At 35.0% G+C, this 17,330-nt stretch overlaps 2 protein-coding genes across 6 annotated transcripts in view; one reads left to right on the top strand and one right to left on the bottom strand.

The window, feature by feature from the left end:
- Positions 1-8,104: 8,104 nt before the first annotated feature.
- Positions 8,105-8,931, bottom strand: LOC136834668 (piggyBac transposable element-derived protein 2-like). The gene is made up of 2 exons (XM_067097254.1): positions 8,862-8,931; positions 8,105-8,532 (listed from the first exon to the last, which is right to left on the bottom strand). The coding sequence occupies exons 1-2, from the start codon at positions 8,929-8,931 to the stop codon at positions 8,105-8,107; spliced, it is 498 nt and encodes a 165-aa protein (XP_066953355.1).
- A 948-nt stretch (positions 8,932-9,879) lies between these two features.
- Positions 9,880-17,330, top strand: part of AdSL (adenylosuccinate lyase) — a 184,864-nt gene continuing 177,413 nt past the window's right edge. For 4 of the 5 annotated variants that reach the window (XM_067098251.1, XM_067098247.1, XM_067098250.1 and 1 more), the window contains exons 1-4: positions 9,905-10,178; positions 14,530-14,733; positions 15,078-15,202; positions 15,461-15,618. In XM_067098251.1, coding sequence (XP_066954352.1) covers positions 10,032-10,178; positions 14,530-14,733; positions 15,078-15,202; positions 15,461-15,618 — 634 coding nt within the window. In that variant the 5' untranslated portion in view covers positions 9,905-10,031. Of the gene's footprint in view, positions 10,179-14,529; positions 14,734-15,077; positions 15,203-15,460; positions 15,619-17,330 lie in introns of all 5 variants that reach the window. The other variant, XM_067098246.1, reaches the window with a different exon arrangement.

Below are 17,330 nucleotides of genomic sequence, written 5' to 3'. Positions count from 1 at the left end.
AGGCCCGGCTATAATCTTTACCTGGCACTGTCCCATTGGAGGGAGCAGGCCTTTACCCTTCATCCACGACCCAGTTGTGGCTCGTTGGAGTGTTGTCTCATTTGAGGATGTAGAGGGGTCTTCTGGCTGATTCTCAGCCTTCAAGCAACACTGTTCAGTGGGGTGCCCTGTTCTCTTACAATACCCACACACGGGTTTTTTATGGGGGTGCCCATTCTTGTGAGGATGCTGGGAGTTGGTTGAGACACGTGAGGAGAGATATAATTTTCGTCCATGGGAACTAAGATGGGGATGATGCGTACCCCATATGTCAGCCCAACAGCAGCACCCGACCACTGTCTTAGGCGCCTTATTGCATATCTGAGGTACTGTGCATGGGATAAAGCCGAGGGTTTCCACAGCTGAGGCCTATCTGCAATATATACAAGACGGTTACTTTCAAGAATAATAAGATGCTCAAAGGGAACTAAGGGAATGCACAGATGATGCCAAATAACTCAGTTCAACACTAAATACATAATTACGTTAATACTGGATGCTTCAACACAAATTACTGAAGGTGATCACACAATGGCAGAGAAATTAAATCAGACAGAGAAATAACAGGAATCGTGACTGACTAAGAAACCTTATTCTAGTAAAATACCTGTGTCAAGATGACGATGTCTTCCTCAGGGAGATGCTACTACAAAAGTATATTGGTTCGAACCTCGGGTCAAATAGTTGGAAGTTTGAAGGTTCAGGCAAGGGTAAGGACATCTGTCCTCGGTGGAGCTTTGGGCTCTTCTCTCTCGCGATTGCCATTGCATCGTCTATTAATAACCTCGGAGATTATGCCTGAGCGTCTAGGTAGATGGTGCAAAAGGTCAATCTTCATCATGTTTTCTATATAGACCACATGGCATCCAGTTAAACCTTATGGAGGGTTTACCATGGTGGGCTGTGCCAACTTTCTTTTTTTTTGGCTCCTCTTTTGCCCATTGTCTGAAGCCACCGAGAGGGCATGAAGGTCACCTGGAAACAAGGCCTTAGGCAGTCATTTGAACAGAGAGAAGGATTAAGGCTTAACCATTTTGGGGAATGAAGGAGAGAGTTTATGAAGGGGCGAGTGGAAACCCACAGTTCTAGTAATTAAAACAGTTAAATTGAATTTTATTTCTTTCTCAGTTATGTTATGATGTAAAAATGGGTAAGATTGCTTGGAAAGAAGTTCCATTCGTTACAATATATATATATATATATATATATATATATATATATATATATATATATATATATATATATATATATATATATATATATATATATATATATATATATATATATATATATATATATATATATACATGTATATCTATATATCTAGCTATATATATATATATATGTATATATGATATGTGCATACACATGCACACACACACACACACACACACACACACATATATATATATATATATATATATATATATATATATATATATATATATATATATATATATATATACAGTATATATATATGTATATATATGTACAATATTTACATATATATACATGTATATATACATAATATATATATATATATATATATATATATATATATATATATATATATATATATATATATATATATATATATATATATATATATATATATATATATATATATATATATATATATATATATATATATATATATATATACGCTCCTGCTAATGAAATCTTACTCGAAAAAATCGCAAGTGAAAATTAAGCTCTGGCGTCTGTAGTTATCATCTGGTTAATATTTTCTACGTTTCCACATTATTTCGTCCCTTTGGCCATGAACGACGAAAGGAATGGCATAACCTCGGCAAGAATGCTGGGGAAAACTGGTAAATCCATTTATTTTGCTACGAAACCCATACAGCTGTTTCACCACCACTCTATGGCTTCTGCAGTGGGAATAATACTCCATAATTACGATTATACGGACAGGGAAGATGAAAGACTCGGGTGGGGGCGGAGGGGTGGCCGGCGGGGCACGCCGTTGGTGACGAAAAATCCAGAAGGGTACTGTAGGTGAGTGTGGAAAGGACCAAGGCTGACCTTGTGCCTTAGATTTGTAGCATTTCCCAATGTAACCTTTTTAAGTGGGAGAAAGTAATTGTGAAATAAATGATTTGTTTTATTTCAAATGTTATGTTCGAAACTCGGTAGTATGGTTCTAAATACTTTCATTTACATTCCTTAAAGTCATCTCCCCCTGCCTCATGAACTTCTGTTGCAATCTTTTCGGCATCGTTTCAGTATTAATTTTCGTAGGTATGACATTAAGCTTCGTATCAATAACCTTCCTTAGTGAAGAGTGTATGAAGTGTCACTGCGTATCATTCCTTACGACTGATCATTGGTTCAGTCCTCTGGTAAAACATATATCATTATTTGTTCATAATATTGTAAATTCTTGGGTGAGATATTAGATAAGCCTGAAAATTTTAACAAGTCTCAGATCATAAGCTTCACTGTCGCAAAAAGATCAGGGCGAAGTAGGAGCTGTGTTGATGCAGTTGCACTGTACAGGAAAAATCAGGATTTTTATACTGAGCGCATGAGAATGCAACCTCAGGTGAGAGAAAACCAACGAACTCTGTGAAATCATTGGATGAATTTGGATGTTGAGAAACTTTATCAAGAATCAACAAAACGCTTGAAATGATCGCAGACTGGTCCTTAGGGTAACTATTTTCTTTAAAAGAGCTTTGAAGTAGAGTACGTTCTGTAGTGATGCCTTGTCGAGAGTTTCATGCTTAATTTGATGATTTTTAGTTTTTTGTAAAAGAAAATTATTGAGATGGCTATTTGTCTGTCCGTCCGCACTTTTTCTGTCCGCCCTCAGATCTTAAAAACTACTGAGGCTAGAGGGCTGCAAATTGGTATGTTGATCATCCACCCGCCAATCATCAAACATACAAAATTTCAGCCTTCTAGCCTCAGTATTTTTTATTTTATTCAAGGTTAAAATGCAGCGCATTTTTTACTTGTTAATTTGTAACTTCACTCATGCTTGATAACTCACTGGGAAACACAACTTTTTTTAATTGCTCAGCTAATTTAGATTACTTGAACTGTATTTGTTTCTTACTGGTGCGAAGTAAAGTGTTACCTAGTTTTACTTTTGCTTTCAGTACTTATTATTCAATTTTTTGTTTATCTATTCATCATTTTTCAATTAGTGCGTGATATAATATTTTTTCATTATTGCTCTGCAAATCTTATGAGATAAAGTGTATTTTACATTATTTTTTTATCTTTGTCTTTATTGTTTGTCTCAGTTTTTGTGTTGGTGTGAAGCATATCTATTCAACAGAGGTGTTTAAACTTCTAAAATGAAATTATATCAAAGAAGAACAAATGAAACAGAATAGTAATAACCGATTAAAAATAAAAGCCCCTAAATATGAGGTTGTTAACATTTTACTCAATACATGAGCTTTATTACATGAAGTGAGGCTGGCACTGCTTTCAGAAGAGGCTCATGTGCCATTGAGGGGCCACTCCTTCCCCCCCCTCCTCTGGTTCTCCTTGACCTTGGGGGTATATGTGGCAGTTTTCTACACAGGGAGTTCATCCACGGTTTCGCAGTTAGAATATGAATTTGACTGTGACCACTGTCTCGTCTTTCTTCTGAAGCCACCACCTGTCAAGGCAAAAGGGCTTATTATTAAAAAGTATATATATATATATATATATATATATATATATATATATATATATATATATATATATATATATATATATATATATATATATATATATATATATATATATCTACACACACATATATATATACATGCTATTTGGGCATATTATCTTCCTTATGCTATTTCTACTGAAATCAGTGGCATTATTCTTAGGTACTATCTTCTTATCAAGACTTTAAATCAGTCTAGTCTATACTTCTTTTTCTCTTCTGGCAAGCTTTTCAGGAATATGGAAAAATTATTCGAGGTTCTTTCCATTGACTTTTTCTTTTTCTGGCCGACAAACCGTTTCTCCACTTCTCTCGGTGGCGTCATCAGGGCTGGATTATAAATCAGCACACAAGGTTTTTATTAATGCAAGCAGACATTTGAATTTCAAACATGACATCATTGGAGTAATGATTTCTATTGGTCGGTGGACCTCATTCTCTCGCTGGCTATCTGGGCAGCAGCATGGGCATTCCTGGTGCTCCTTAGGACATGCCTTATGCCACAGCTTGCAGCCATAGGCATGGGCAAGGGCATGATCCCCATCATCTCTGGTCGATAGTATTGATTTACTTCATTTGTTGGTGGTCATATCCGGAGTGTTCTGTCGCTAGTGTTTCCCTTCGGATTCTCACAGATGTCCTGTGGTTTCCATGAAGAAGGGAAGATGAAGTCCGTGTTCCTCTGTACATTTAATGCAGGCTGTTGTTGATTTATACTCACAGTTTCTGCTATTTGCAATCTGTATGTTGATTTAAAATCTTGTCTTGATGACGCAGCTAAAAGGGGTTGAGAAATGGTCCGTCTACTAGAAAAAGAAAAAGTAAATGGAAAGAACCTTGAATAATTATTCCTTATTCCTGAGAAGCTTGCCAGAAGAAAAGAAGTATAGACTGATTCAAAGTCTTGATAAAAAGAGAGCATCTCCGAACAATCCCACGGACTTCAATAGAAATATATGTGTGTGTGAGTGTGTGTTTGTGTTTGTGTATGAGCGCCCCTGAAATTGGTTTTCTTATGCAATACATCCTTTTGGTAGCAATTTTTGCATTCGTCTTTTAATAAAAGCAAGAAGTAAATCGTTTTTAGTTGATTAAGTGCGCTGAGGATGAAGAAATAAAATCTGGCAAACGACACCTGAAAAATGCTTTGCAGATATAAAAAGAGGCGTCTCCCTTTATTTACATTCTGTCATATTGCTTCTGCAAACACCATTTGTCACGATGCTAAAACAAGGGCAGAGCGAGGAAGAATGGCATTATAAATTTTCAGAATGAAAAAAGAAATTAGTAGAAACGTTTTAGTTATGGCACTAATCCATCTCCTGAAAAGGATGTGTTTCAAAACATTGGGCCTGAGAATGGACTGCATTTTACGCTTTCCTTAAGGGGGTTATCGATCTATTCATTGATTGGTTGGTTTATATCAACTCTGCGTGGCACACCCAAAGTTAATACGCCGATAATCAATATTTACTAAAAGTAGATGTACTGCATCTCATAAAACTTTCTGTCCCGTAAAAACAGTCACTCAATATATTCATGAAATTGTGATGTATACTACTCATGTCTTTGAAAAGGAACTCTTCTATTGGGTGAATAAGACCGGTTTTATCTACGAATTTTAAAATCCCGTGGGATTTATTCTTTTCTATCGTTCATTCCATCACTCATGGAAATAGTCACATACTGCGTGGCTAAGGAATATTTCACATGAAATCTGTCATTTTCAAATAGTGTAACTTATTTAGAAATGAGCAGGAAAATGTTATCTTACCTATATGAAAAATAATAACTGGTTTGATATAACCCACCTGCAAGATGCAGAAGAAAAGTTAGCGCACACATATCAGAAAATGGATCCCCCTCCTTCAAGCACTTTTTGGGCCACATCTCTCAAAAGTAATGATCTGTATGTCTCAAATGCTGCCCATAAAATGCAGACACAAGAGTCAAATTCCAGACCACTCGTTCAGTACGTATGTTCTTTTTCCAGTATAAAATTTCGTTTTCTTACTTATGAACATCGGCACATATGTGTATTGACATATTTAATTACTGATTTCTCAAGTTTACATCCTTTGCAAATGGATACAGTTTCATACAAGCATTTAATTTTCATGTTTATTTTATAGTGTGGTCCATAATTTTCTTAGCATTCATAAGTAACCTCACTTACAACTTTTCGGTAAAAACTTATCTGATTACATTAGTGGCTCATTAACAGCAATCAACCCCGCTAACCTTTCTTGTATAGGTGGTCTCTGTCTTACTGGAACTCTTGCATTTCCTGAACAACAAGGCCCTTCATTTTAACACTTCTGATAGAACATCGAGCAGACACATTTTATGCCTCTTTTTTTTTTCTAAGCTCTGATGCAGAGAGTGTTGGATTGTCTAGTGAGTGAAGGTCGAAAGGTTGGTTTGGTTATGAACAGCGGAAAGACTGAAATCATGAAGATGGATATTGAAAATGCTCAGGATTGTCTAATTGCAAGTATGGTTGTAAAGCAAGTGGATAAGTTTAAATATTTAGGTACTTATATAGATAAGGATGGTTCTCTGAGCACAAAATTTATGGAAAGATTAAAAAAGGCTCATCAGGCAATAGGAATGCTTAAAAATATTTGGAATAATAGCAATTTTTCTTTGCATACAAAAGTCAAATTTTATAAGGTAATGGTTGGGAATATTTTGATTTATGAGCATGAATCATGGTACAGTACAGTGACTTCGGATAATAAGGTGCTCAGATTGATATTAGTAATTAATTGGAGGGAGAGGATATCAAGAAGCAGAATTAGAGAAGTAACGAGGGTTCCGCCGGTCGATGAGTATGGTAGGTTCTCACGCTGGAAGTGGCTAGGCCATGCATACAGGAGACAGGGAATAATACCAGATACACCGGGGTGGGTTGCCCTTGGTAGAAGAGGTAGAGGTACGCCAAAGGAGACATGGTTGAGAACAATGAGGTGGACAGCAGGGGATGAGTGTTGGGGAGATCTTGATGAGTTAGCACAGGACAGAATGTGGTGGTATGAGCTCATCGAGGCCCTATGGATCGCCGTGGGTGCCACAGGAAATGAGTGATTGATTGACTGAATTATACACTTATTTGACAACTTATACTCTCAAGTTCTCTTTATATGTCCAGACCAACTCAAAACAGTCTGATTAACCTGTTTGTCTATCTAACCTTGGCACTTCACCTGAAACCTTTGCTTCGTCCAGTGTAAAACTATTTCAAACCCTTCCTGAAAGTGTTCAGAAAGTTGGCGTATGAAGTTTATGAAAGGTTTGGTTTTTTTGAAAACTTACTGCCAAAGGCGTTGCTCCTTCATGGTCACTTCAGTCTCATAAAAGTAACCTCTGTAAACTGATTTCTTGTTTTTATTTTTCCCCTTTAGCAGCTTTATATTTCATGTTTCATGATTTTCCTCGGTGTTTTTTTGTTAGTGATGTCTTTATAAAGGACATTTCTTTAACTGCCCTCTTCTCCTATCGCCACACCCAGCGAGTCTAAAGGTTTCACTATCGTACCTTGGCAGCTATAGGTCCTTCTTTTGTGACATATCAACCAACCATATTCTTCTTCCGTTATTTTGGTTTTCTGTAAAAGAAAACTATTGAGATGGTTTTTTGTCTGTCCGTCCACCCTCAGATCTTAAAAACTACTGAGGTTAAAGGGCTGCAAATTGGTATGTTGATCATCCTGTAGGTTGACAACAATCTGTCACATACACCTCTTCCACCCATTCCTTTATAATACATACTTATTAGATATGGCTGTTCCACTGTCCTTTTTCCTTCATTCTTCACACATCTATTAACCTTCTGAACGGGACTGACTCCATAGTAGTTACTGGCAACTGTAACAATACTGTTATCATTCCATGTTACACATAAGACAGTATCATCTGATCTGTAGTCGTAAGAACCTCTCTCTTTTTTCCTGTTTCCTTCTTTGGCAAAAGAGGACATTTTCCTGTACGGTTTTCTCTGATTGTTCCACAAGCACGGAAGCCTTGTTTTGTAAGATCAACCATCAATGCATAACTGGTAAAAAAGTTGTAAAAAAATATGACATATGAATCCTTATTCGTTACTGGCTGCGATATGTCCATAACGACTTCCTGTTTTCACCCTTACCACAGTAAATTGCAAAGTTATATGGATACCCATCAGCACTGCACATCATCCACATCTATAAGCAAGTCTGACATGTTTATTTCGTATGAACTGCTTAGCACTATGATGGCCATAATAAGGGATCATTGATTCGTCAATGCTCAGAAATTCATGAAAAATACCAAGTTTTTGACAGTTCTCTCTGAGCATATCAAGCAGGCGTCAAATCTTTGCCATTTTTATTTTTTTTTATTTTTCCAGATTATTGTTATCTGCAACATGAAAATACTTCTTGATGGATTTGAACTTTTCCCTGCTCATAGTGTTAGGAAATACTGGTATTGCTAAGTCACCACTTGTCGACCAATAGTCATTCTCAAAGGGCAGACTATGATATCCACTTATCAGAACTAATCCCAAAAACTTTGTCATATCTTCCTCATCATTAGAGAAATCCTTGTCGTTGTTATCTCGTTGAGCATACAAATTCGTTTGTGGGGTCAGATGACTAATGATCTCATCCGGGAAGAACAGTTTATATATCGCAAACATTCCTTTTCCTAAATGAGCTTCGCAATCACCTGCAGGAACTGAGTGTAGGTCAAATGATAGATTTTCATCATCACTGTCAACAGGCTGATCACCAGTAGAAGGAGGTAGAATGACGATATCACTATCTTCAGAATTTGATTGAGTAACTACCTCAGCAGCATCACGTAGGAATCGACAGTAAATATATTAGAAAACATTCAGATTATTACATCAAAACATCTTAGGAATAATTTAAGAACCTTATGTTTTTCCAGTAAGAAATATGTTCTATCATATAATAGTAATGCGTATGAAGTGCAGATTCATTCATATAGAAAATTGTGACCTGAATAAAAAAAATTAATATAAACGACATCAAAATCAACGAACGATAATGATGATGAAGACGACGACAACAGCATGAACAACAATAAAACAACAAAACAACAACAACAACAACAACAACAACAACAACAACATGATGATGATGATGGTGGTGGTGGTGGTGGTGTCAAAAAAAGATGATGATGACATAACACCCACATAACGATGAATGATATAGTGATGAGGATGATGATGATGACGACGAAGACAGCAAGAATAATAATGATGATGATGATGATAATGATGATTTTGATAATGATAATATAAACAAAAAATAATAAGCACTCACCCATAAAAGCTTTTACTATCCATGGATAGCAGGCCTTTGATGAAATTCCACTTGTCCTGGTGCTGCCCACTTGTTCCGGTGGGAACAAGTGGACTCAAACTGTCTGCTATGCACATAACACTTCTGATGTTTAGTCTACAGAACTAAACTTGTTGTGTCAATCTCATCACAGAGCAGCAAAACATGTTCATTCAGTGTCCAACGTTCCCACTTTGGGAACACTTTGCAAAAATATTTACAGTGATATTTTTATTATAAAACAATCATAAAAAATACAATATATTATGGAAGAAGAAGTATTCAGGGTATATATGAAATAAATAAAATCTTAGAATATTATCTTTTTCTTACTGAATAAGATGTTTATTTCGGGTCACTAATTTTAAAAAAATAGAAAACGTAACTAAAAAAAAGGAAAATTTTCACAGTTTTTTAGTTTCATCATCTATAATGATTAATTGTATATAAAAATTATACATAACATGATAAAACCATTAAACTTGAATAAGTAAAGCTAGGAATGTAAAGGAAAGTCATGTTCCCAAAATGGGAACGTTGGACTGTTACGGTTGGAACTTAGGAGAAAAAATCTGGTATGACAACAGTGAACAGACTTTGCTTATTAGTAGGGCTAGATTAGACACACTAGAACTAAATGACTGGAAAATATTAACAGGGGGACACACAAAATGTTTATTTTGTGAAGAAATAACTGAAAACTTGCAGCATTTCTCCCTTTCACAAGCACAAGTAAAGGTGAAATAGAACTAGGAAGGGAGGCGTTCCAAAGGCAGATTATAGCTACTACTACTACTATGCTAATGTGTTAAATAGAACCGAACGCTCCCGTTCATGCTTATTCACCGGAAGTTAAGGGACCGGCTTGACTTGTCAACTGTTGCTGTGCACGATCTCTTGGCCTGGTATTCTGTTGTTTTCCTCTCTTTAGAACGCCAGTAATAAAAAAGAAGGATGTCTGCCCCACAAACCATCTATGACCAGTATAGAAATCCGCTGTCGGCTAGGTATGCATCGCCAGAGATGTCATACAATTTTAGTGAGACGAAGAAGTTCAGCACTTGGAGAAAACTTTGGACGTACTTGGCGAAAGCAGAAAAGGCAAGTTGTTTCCAGCTCACTCTGGTTTTCTGTCTTGTACTATTTGCAATTTTAGGCTAGGTAGCTAGTGTCGAATGCCAGCCACTTTCATTAGAAGCAGATAGGCTAGTAGCCTACCAGACTACGGTAAGTTACAAGGTAATGCAATCACTAATTGAATCTCTCGCTGATTAGGCCTGCTCTTCTTTCTCTGCATCTTTTCCCACTTGTATGTCGGGTCGATGCTTATGACAGCTTTCCTCCACCGGGCTTAGTCAGTAAGTCGTCCTCTGACAATTATTGTTTTTCTCAGATCTTCTGTAAACACATCCATCCACCTTCCCTTTCTCTCTCTCTCTCTCTCTCTCTCTCTCTCTCTCTCTCTCTTTACATATCCGTCTAGATTAGCCTAAGCATTTTCCTCTCTGCGGTATCCAGTTTTTTCTCTTGCACTCTCTTTGCCAGCCACGTCTCAGCTCTATATATCGGTGCTGGTCTCGCTACTGTCTTATACACTTCTCCTTTAACCTTTATGTTGATTCTGCAGTCACACCAGACGCCTGACATCTTTCTCCAGATCTTCCATCCAGCTGCACTCTGTGTTCTTTCTACATCCAAATTTCCATCACCAGCTGCTGTTGAACCAAGATGCCTAAATTTTTCAACTCTGTTCAGCCTTGTCCCTTCCATAGCCTACTAATCTTGGAGTCTTGATCAACATTGGACCTCATGTATTCAGTCTTCCTTCTACTAATCTTTAATCCTGTGTTTTAGTACCCTCCTCCATTGCTCTAGTTTTGACTTCATGTCACGATGGCATCAGCAAACAACATGCACCAGAGGGATTGATCTCTTATGCCTTGTGATAACACATCCATAATCAGGTCAAAAAGATTTGGACCTAAAGCAGGTCCCTGATGTTAAGCAACTCTTACTGGTATCCATTCTATTAACCCTACTCTGCTTCTAAATACATAAACCACATATTTTTCTTACCTCTTACATCATGTTTTATGCATTTCTGGAAGCCACTGCAGACCAGTGATTATAAACAAAGTATGTCTTTGCAAAAAATTATCTATTTATCAAATAGCCTAACTTATATTTTATCCTAGCCGAGAGCATTTCTGAGATGATTTCTGTACCCCTCAATTAATGTCCTTCCCATTTCTGACATTATTTAGTATGTGAAGCAAGCTTTTTTGTGCTTCCCAACTCTCATGATATAACAGTCAGGTGGTGACCTCTGTGGGAAATTAGAATTTTTAAGGGGGGGAACAAAAAAGTGAATTTTACCAAGAGGATTGGTCTGACATGTATACCATAGACTAAACCATAAGAGAAACATGAGGCAAAATACATAAAAGTATTTTTCTTTTTACTTGGGTACAGGTTCTCCATGTTAGAGGTTTTTGGTTTTGTTCCTAGGTCTAAGTCTTCTTGATAACCATAATACAAAAAGTATGCCAAAATTTATCACAAATTTACCATTGCCAAGATATTTACCATCTTTGTTTACGTTTTAACATTCTTGCCCTTAGGGCTGGTACGAAATGCGCCTTTCTTGTGTGTGGGGCTGTCATTAAAATAAACATTTTCCCCTACTCCTTCCCCAAAACTGGTAAATTTTAATTATAAAACACCTTGTGTTATAAAGGGCAAAGAAGTCATGAGACCAGTTATAAACAGGAATGCATCTAAACTTTTCCTTCCTTAACCTAACTTGATTTTAGGGTGCTGGGTCCTTATGTGGAAGATGCTTCACCCACAAAGAACCCCAGACCTAGAGTTTGTAAGTCATAGATTGAAATTCAGGGATACATTCTAACTGCACCTTAGCTGACATAGGTTGCCCTAACCTGACCTAGAGCACTTTAAATTTTTCTGGTGATATTGAAAAATTCATCTCAACCTAACCTTACACACCAAGTCCTAGTGGGAGAGGGTCATCCCCTACCTTCTGTCTTCCCCTTTGCATTGCTCACAGTATATTTCTTAAGGTGAGGTAGGGTTAGACAAGACACTTTTTTTCCCTCTTGACTCAATCCCAGCTATTCAGTTCAGTTAGAAGAGGCATTATTCATTGACTAAAAAGTTACCTTGCTGTAATGTTTTAGAAAACCAAGAAATGTCACATAAGTGCTGTATAATATTGCATGCACTTCACTAGCGAACTCTTCCTAAACAGTGCCCAAGAAGTTGCAAACACACTGAAAACCACAAAAATAGGCATAGAATTTTATTTATTTATTTATTTTTTTGGAGTAAATAATAACTTCTTATTCACTTGCCCCTCATATGCCCTGTGGAAAAAATGCTCAAATGGTAATCATTCAGACATTTCTGATATATTGAATTTTGTGCTAGAAAGAAAGTAAGGTATCATAATTTTACCTCTAACAGTGTTCAGTCCTGGGTTCTCTGATGTATTTTTAAGAGTTTTAAATTAATTTGGTAGAGTGCTGTGTTTGCTTGAGATAGGTTTGCATAGCCTCCATTCTTAGGTGTGGGTGAAACTCCCCCACAAGGGAAATTTACCTCTTATGTCGTTATCACAGATTTTTGGTGCAAGCCAGCATTTTTTATTATTATTGGAGAAAACAAAAAAAAAAATTGTGATAGTGGAAATGCTCAAAGTTGTGCATGGCACAATGTGTAAAAGTGATGAATACAGTATACTGTACAGTATGCTTCATAATCTTGAGAAGTTAGATCTATAAATAATAACAAAATGTGAAACACATGAAGAGAGGCATGACAGTAATTCATGTCTATAGAAAATATATATATATATATATATATATATATATATATATATATATATATATATATATATATATATATATATATATATATATATATATATATATATATATATATATATATATATATATATATATATATATATATGTATATATATATATATATATATATATATATATATATATATATATATATATATATATATATATATATATATTACAAATTTCCTATATAATCAAGATTATTATGTAGATCTATTATATATATATATATATATATATTTATATAATCAAGATATATATCTATTATGTATATATATATATATATATATATATATATATATATATATATATATATATATATATATATATATATATATATACATATATATATATATATATATATATATATATATATATATATATATATATATATATATATATATATATATATGTGTGTGTGTATGTGTGTATATATATATATATATATATATATATATATATATATATAATTGTATATACAGGCAGTCCCAGGTTACTGATAGGCTTGACTTACTACGCTCTGTAAATGTATTCATCAAAAATTATTTCCCGGGTAGTGCATGTTCCAGGGTTGTGATGCCAATCCGACAGAAGAAATATGGCTCCAAAACAGCAGAATGGTAAAAAAAAAAAAGTAAAAATGCAGGTTATGTCATTTTCAAGGCACCCAAATGATTAAAAGTAAGGTTTTCTTATGATTTTCATGATATTTTGGGTTACAGCAATTTTCAGCTTATGACGCAGCATCAGAACGGAACCCTATCAGAAACTGGGGACTGCTTATATATATATATATATATATATATATATATATATATATATATATATATATATATATATATATATATATATATATATATATTTATATATATATATACACATGTGACTTAACTTAATCTTGTGTGAAGAATATAATGCAAAATTGTGAAAATGCTTTGCACATGAAACTCAGTTCCACTTAGTTATAGGCAACATTGAGGATAGTTCCAGACTAAAGGAAATAATGTTCTTGAGGAGTTGAATGGAGAAGAAGAGACTTGAATGAATGAGAACAGAATAGAATAAATTGTTCTAAAGAATAAGATAAGGTTTAAGCACTTCATGTATTTAATCAAAATAAATTTGTATGTTAATGCAGAAATTTATTAAAAGGTTATAGTTAGGACAGAGAGGAACCTGGACACAGTAAAAAACGAACATGTGAAACTTGACAGATCAAATACCAGATCTAAATATAATGAAAATAAGACTGTCACCTGAAAAATGTAGCCTTTATAGGCTAAAGAAATGTATATGGATGCATTAAAGATGCTTTTTGATAACGTTGCAATCTAGATTGAAAAAAAAATTGTAACCTAGAAGAGCCTTAACAGTCTCATTTGAAGTTCGACAAACTGGTTGCTAAAGACGTTACAGTTTGATTAATAATGCATTCAACTAGTAATGAATAAATCTCAGCAGTTTAGGACCATGTTCACCCTAATTAACTTTAATTGGTTTTGACATGTATGGTGACCCATTTCTGCCTGCCACAGTTGATCAAAATATTATAATAATACATTTTTCAGGAGCTCAACTTGCCAATTACTGATGAACAAATTGCAGAAATGGAGGCTAATTGGGATAACATAGATTTTAGCCGTGCCACAAAGGAAGAGCGTGAGACTAGACACGATGTGATGGCACATGTGAGGACATTTGCTGCAGTGTGCCCACAGGCAGCCCCAATTATTCACCTAGGTGCTACATCTTGTTATGTTGGTGATAATACAGTAAGTAGCTTTTGGTCTTCCTGTTTTGTCAGTACAGTACAGTAAACACTATCTATAAGTCAGATCAGGCGGAGTTGACAAGACATCCAATTACTGATAGGCTTACATATGTTTTATGCTCTCTATCACATGCACCAGTAACATTCTTAGGAACAATCATTTTTTATTTTTTATTTCCAGTGATTAGATAGTATTACCATTAATGTATTGCAGCATTAAGGTCTGATAATTGGATATGTTTCAGGTTGTTTAATTGTTGTAAATTGGTGAAAGATTATAGCAATTTCTTAGTCTTTTTCATAGTTCAGAAGTTAGAATACTCATTTTTCTTTGGCTCCTTGCAGGATTTAATTGTCATACGTGATGGTTTTGATATTCTTCTTCCCAAGATTGCTCGCTGTATTCATAGATTGGCTAAATTTGCCATGGAGTATAAGGGTCTGCCAACATTAGGATTTACTCACCTGCAGTATGTATTGATACTTGTCTTAGTGCTCTTGTTGACATGATGTGGCACGTTTATAACATTATCAAAAGATATGACATTTTTTCTCTTGTAGGGTTAACATTTTGTATAAATTAGTGTGAAAAGTTTTCCCAAATGTAGCATTCTCATGTCATGGATCTTATTTTGCCAGCAAATAGTCTCACTTGGAGTGTATTATTTCATAAGGATTATTGACAGGAAACCATATTGAGTACTTAATCCCCTCTCTATTTTATGTAGGCCTGCTCAGTTGGTCACTGTCGGCAAGAGAGCATGTCTCTGGATTCAGGATTTGGTGATGGATGAGCGTGCAGTTTCAAGAGCAAGAGATGATCTCCGTTTCCGAGGAGTCAAGGGTACCACTGGAACCCAGGCATCTTTTCTTCAGTTATTTGAAGGTACCAGTACACTTCTTATTTTTTATTATTGTAAAGTAGGTTAACAAGACTACATTATTAGGCCTTGTTCGTACAAGGCAGTGACCAATGTGTTAATTGCAAGGTTGGAGAAATTGGTGACCGTACACACTATGGCAGTTAGCCTTGCACTTAATTCAGTATCAGTACAGAAGTGAAGGAAATAACATACATTTGGCATATTCATAACACTGTATCTAAAACAGAGAATATGAGCCCAGATTCTTCGGTTATTTCAGAATGACCATAAAATTATTTGACGATTTACTTACTCTGATTAAGGATGATATTTCATCAAATAGTATAATGCAGTGTACAGTATGTATGTACAGTATATGTAATAATGCATGCACACAAACATACACACACACATATATATATATATATATATATATATATATATATATATATATATATATATATATATATATATATATATATATATTATATATATATATTATATATATATATATATATATATATATATATATATATATATATATATATATATATATATATATATATATATATATATATATATATATATATATATATATATATATATATATAATATACATACATACAGGCAATCCCATGTTATCTGTGGGGGTACCGTTCCGACGGCGTGACGATAAGTGAAAATTGCTGCTAACCGAAAATCAGCAATTTTTGGCACTTATTGGCGCCTCTGTTAATTATGTATCAGCGCCGATAAGCAGAAATTGGCAAATATTGGTGCCGAAAATCACCAATTTTTGTCTCTAGACAAGCCCCGTAAAACCAGATTGCCGATAACCAGGGACTGCCCATTTATATATGAATTTTATCACGTCACCATGATTCACATACAAGCATAAAGATACAAACATCCTTTAATATCCAATTTGCTCTACCTCGGAAATAATATATTTTTATATATGTTACCCGAAGGGGGATTTTTTAGTTGATAATAAGTTTGTTGTCTCGTGGGCTCAAACCACCGGAGACAAGAACTCAGGACTACAGTGACGTGCATTTAACCACATGGCCAACAAGTGAGGTATAAGTTGAGACCGATTCCCACCTACAAATCACTGTCGAACTCAGGTACAGTATTTGTAATTAGAATCTATATCAACCCACCTCTGCCATGTTAACCATGTACAGTAGTGTGTTTCTCACACACAGCCATATTATGAATGAATTTTATCACATCACCGTGATCTTTATACAAGTATTAAGCTACAAACGTCCTTTAATATCCAATTCGCTCTACCTTGGAAATAATATATTTTCATATATGTTACCTGAAAGGGAATTTTTTAGTTGATAATAAGTTTGTTGTCTCGTGGGCTTGAACCACAGAAGACAAGAACTCAGGGGTACAGTGACACGCATTTAACCACACGACCAACAAGTGAGGTATAAGTTGATACCAACTCCCACCTACAAATCACTGTTGAACTCAGGTATTTGTAATTGGAATCGATATCAGCCCACCTCTGCCATATTAACCATGTAGTGTGTTTCTCACAACCAGCCATATTATGAATTAATTTTATCATATCACCGTGATTCATTTACAAGCATTAAACTGTAAACGTCATTTAATATCCAGTTCGCTCTGCTTGGGTCGATATCGATTCTAATTACGAATACCTTAGTTTGACAGTGATTTGTAGGTGGGAGTCGGTATCAACTTATACCTCACTTGT

This window comes from Macrobrachium rosenbergii, chromosome 54 (genome assembly GCF_040412425.1).
Source record: "Macrobrachium rosenbergii isolate ZJJX-2024 chromosome 54, ASM4041242v1, whole genome shotgun sequence".
Taxonomy (NCBI): Eukaryota; Metazoa; Arthropoda; class Malacostraca; order Decapoda; family Palaemonidae; genus Macrobrachium; species Macrobrachium rosenbergii.
This window is presented reverse-complemented; position numbering and strand designations above follow the sequence as displayed.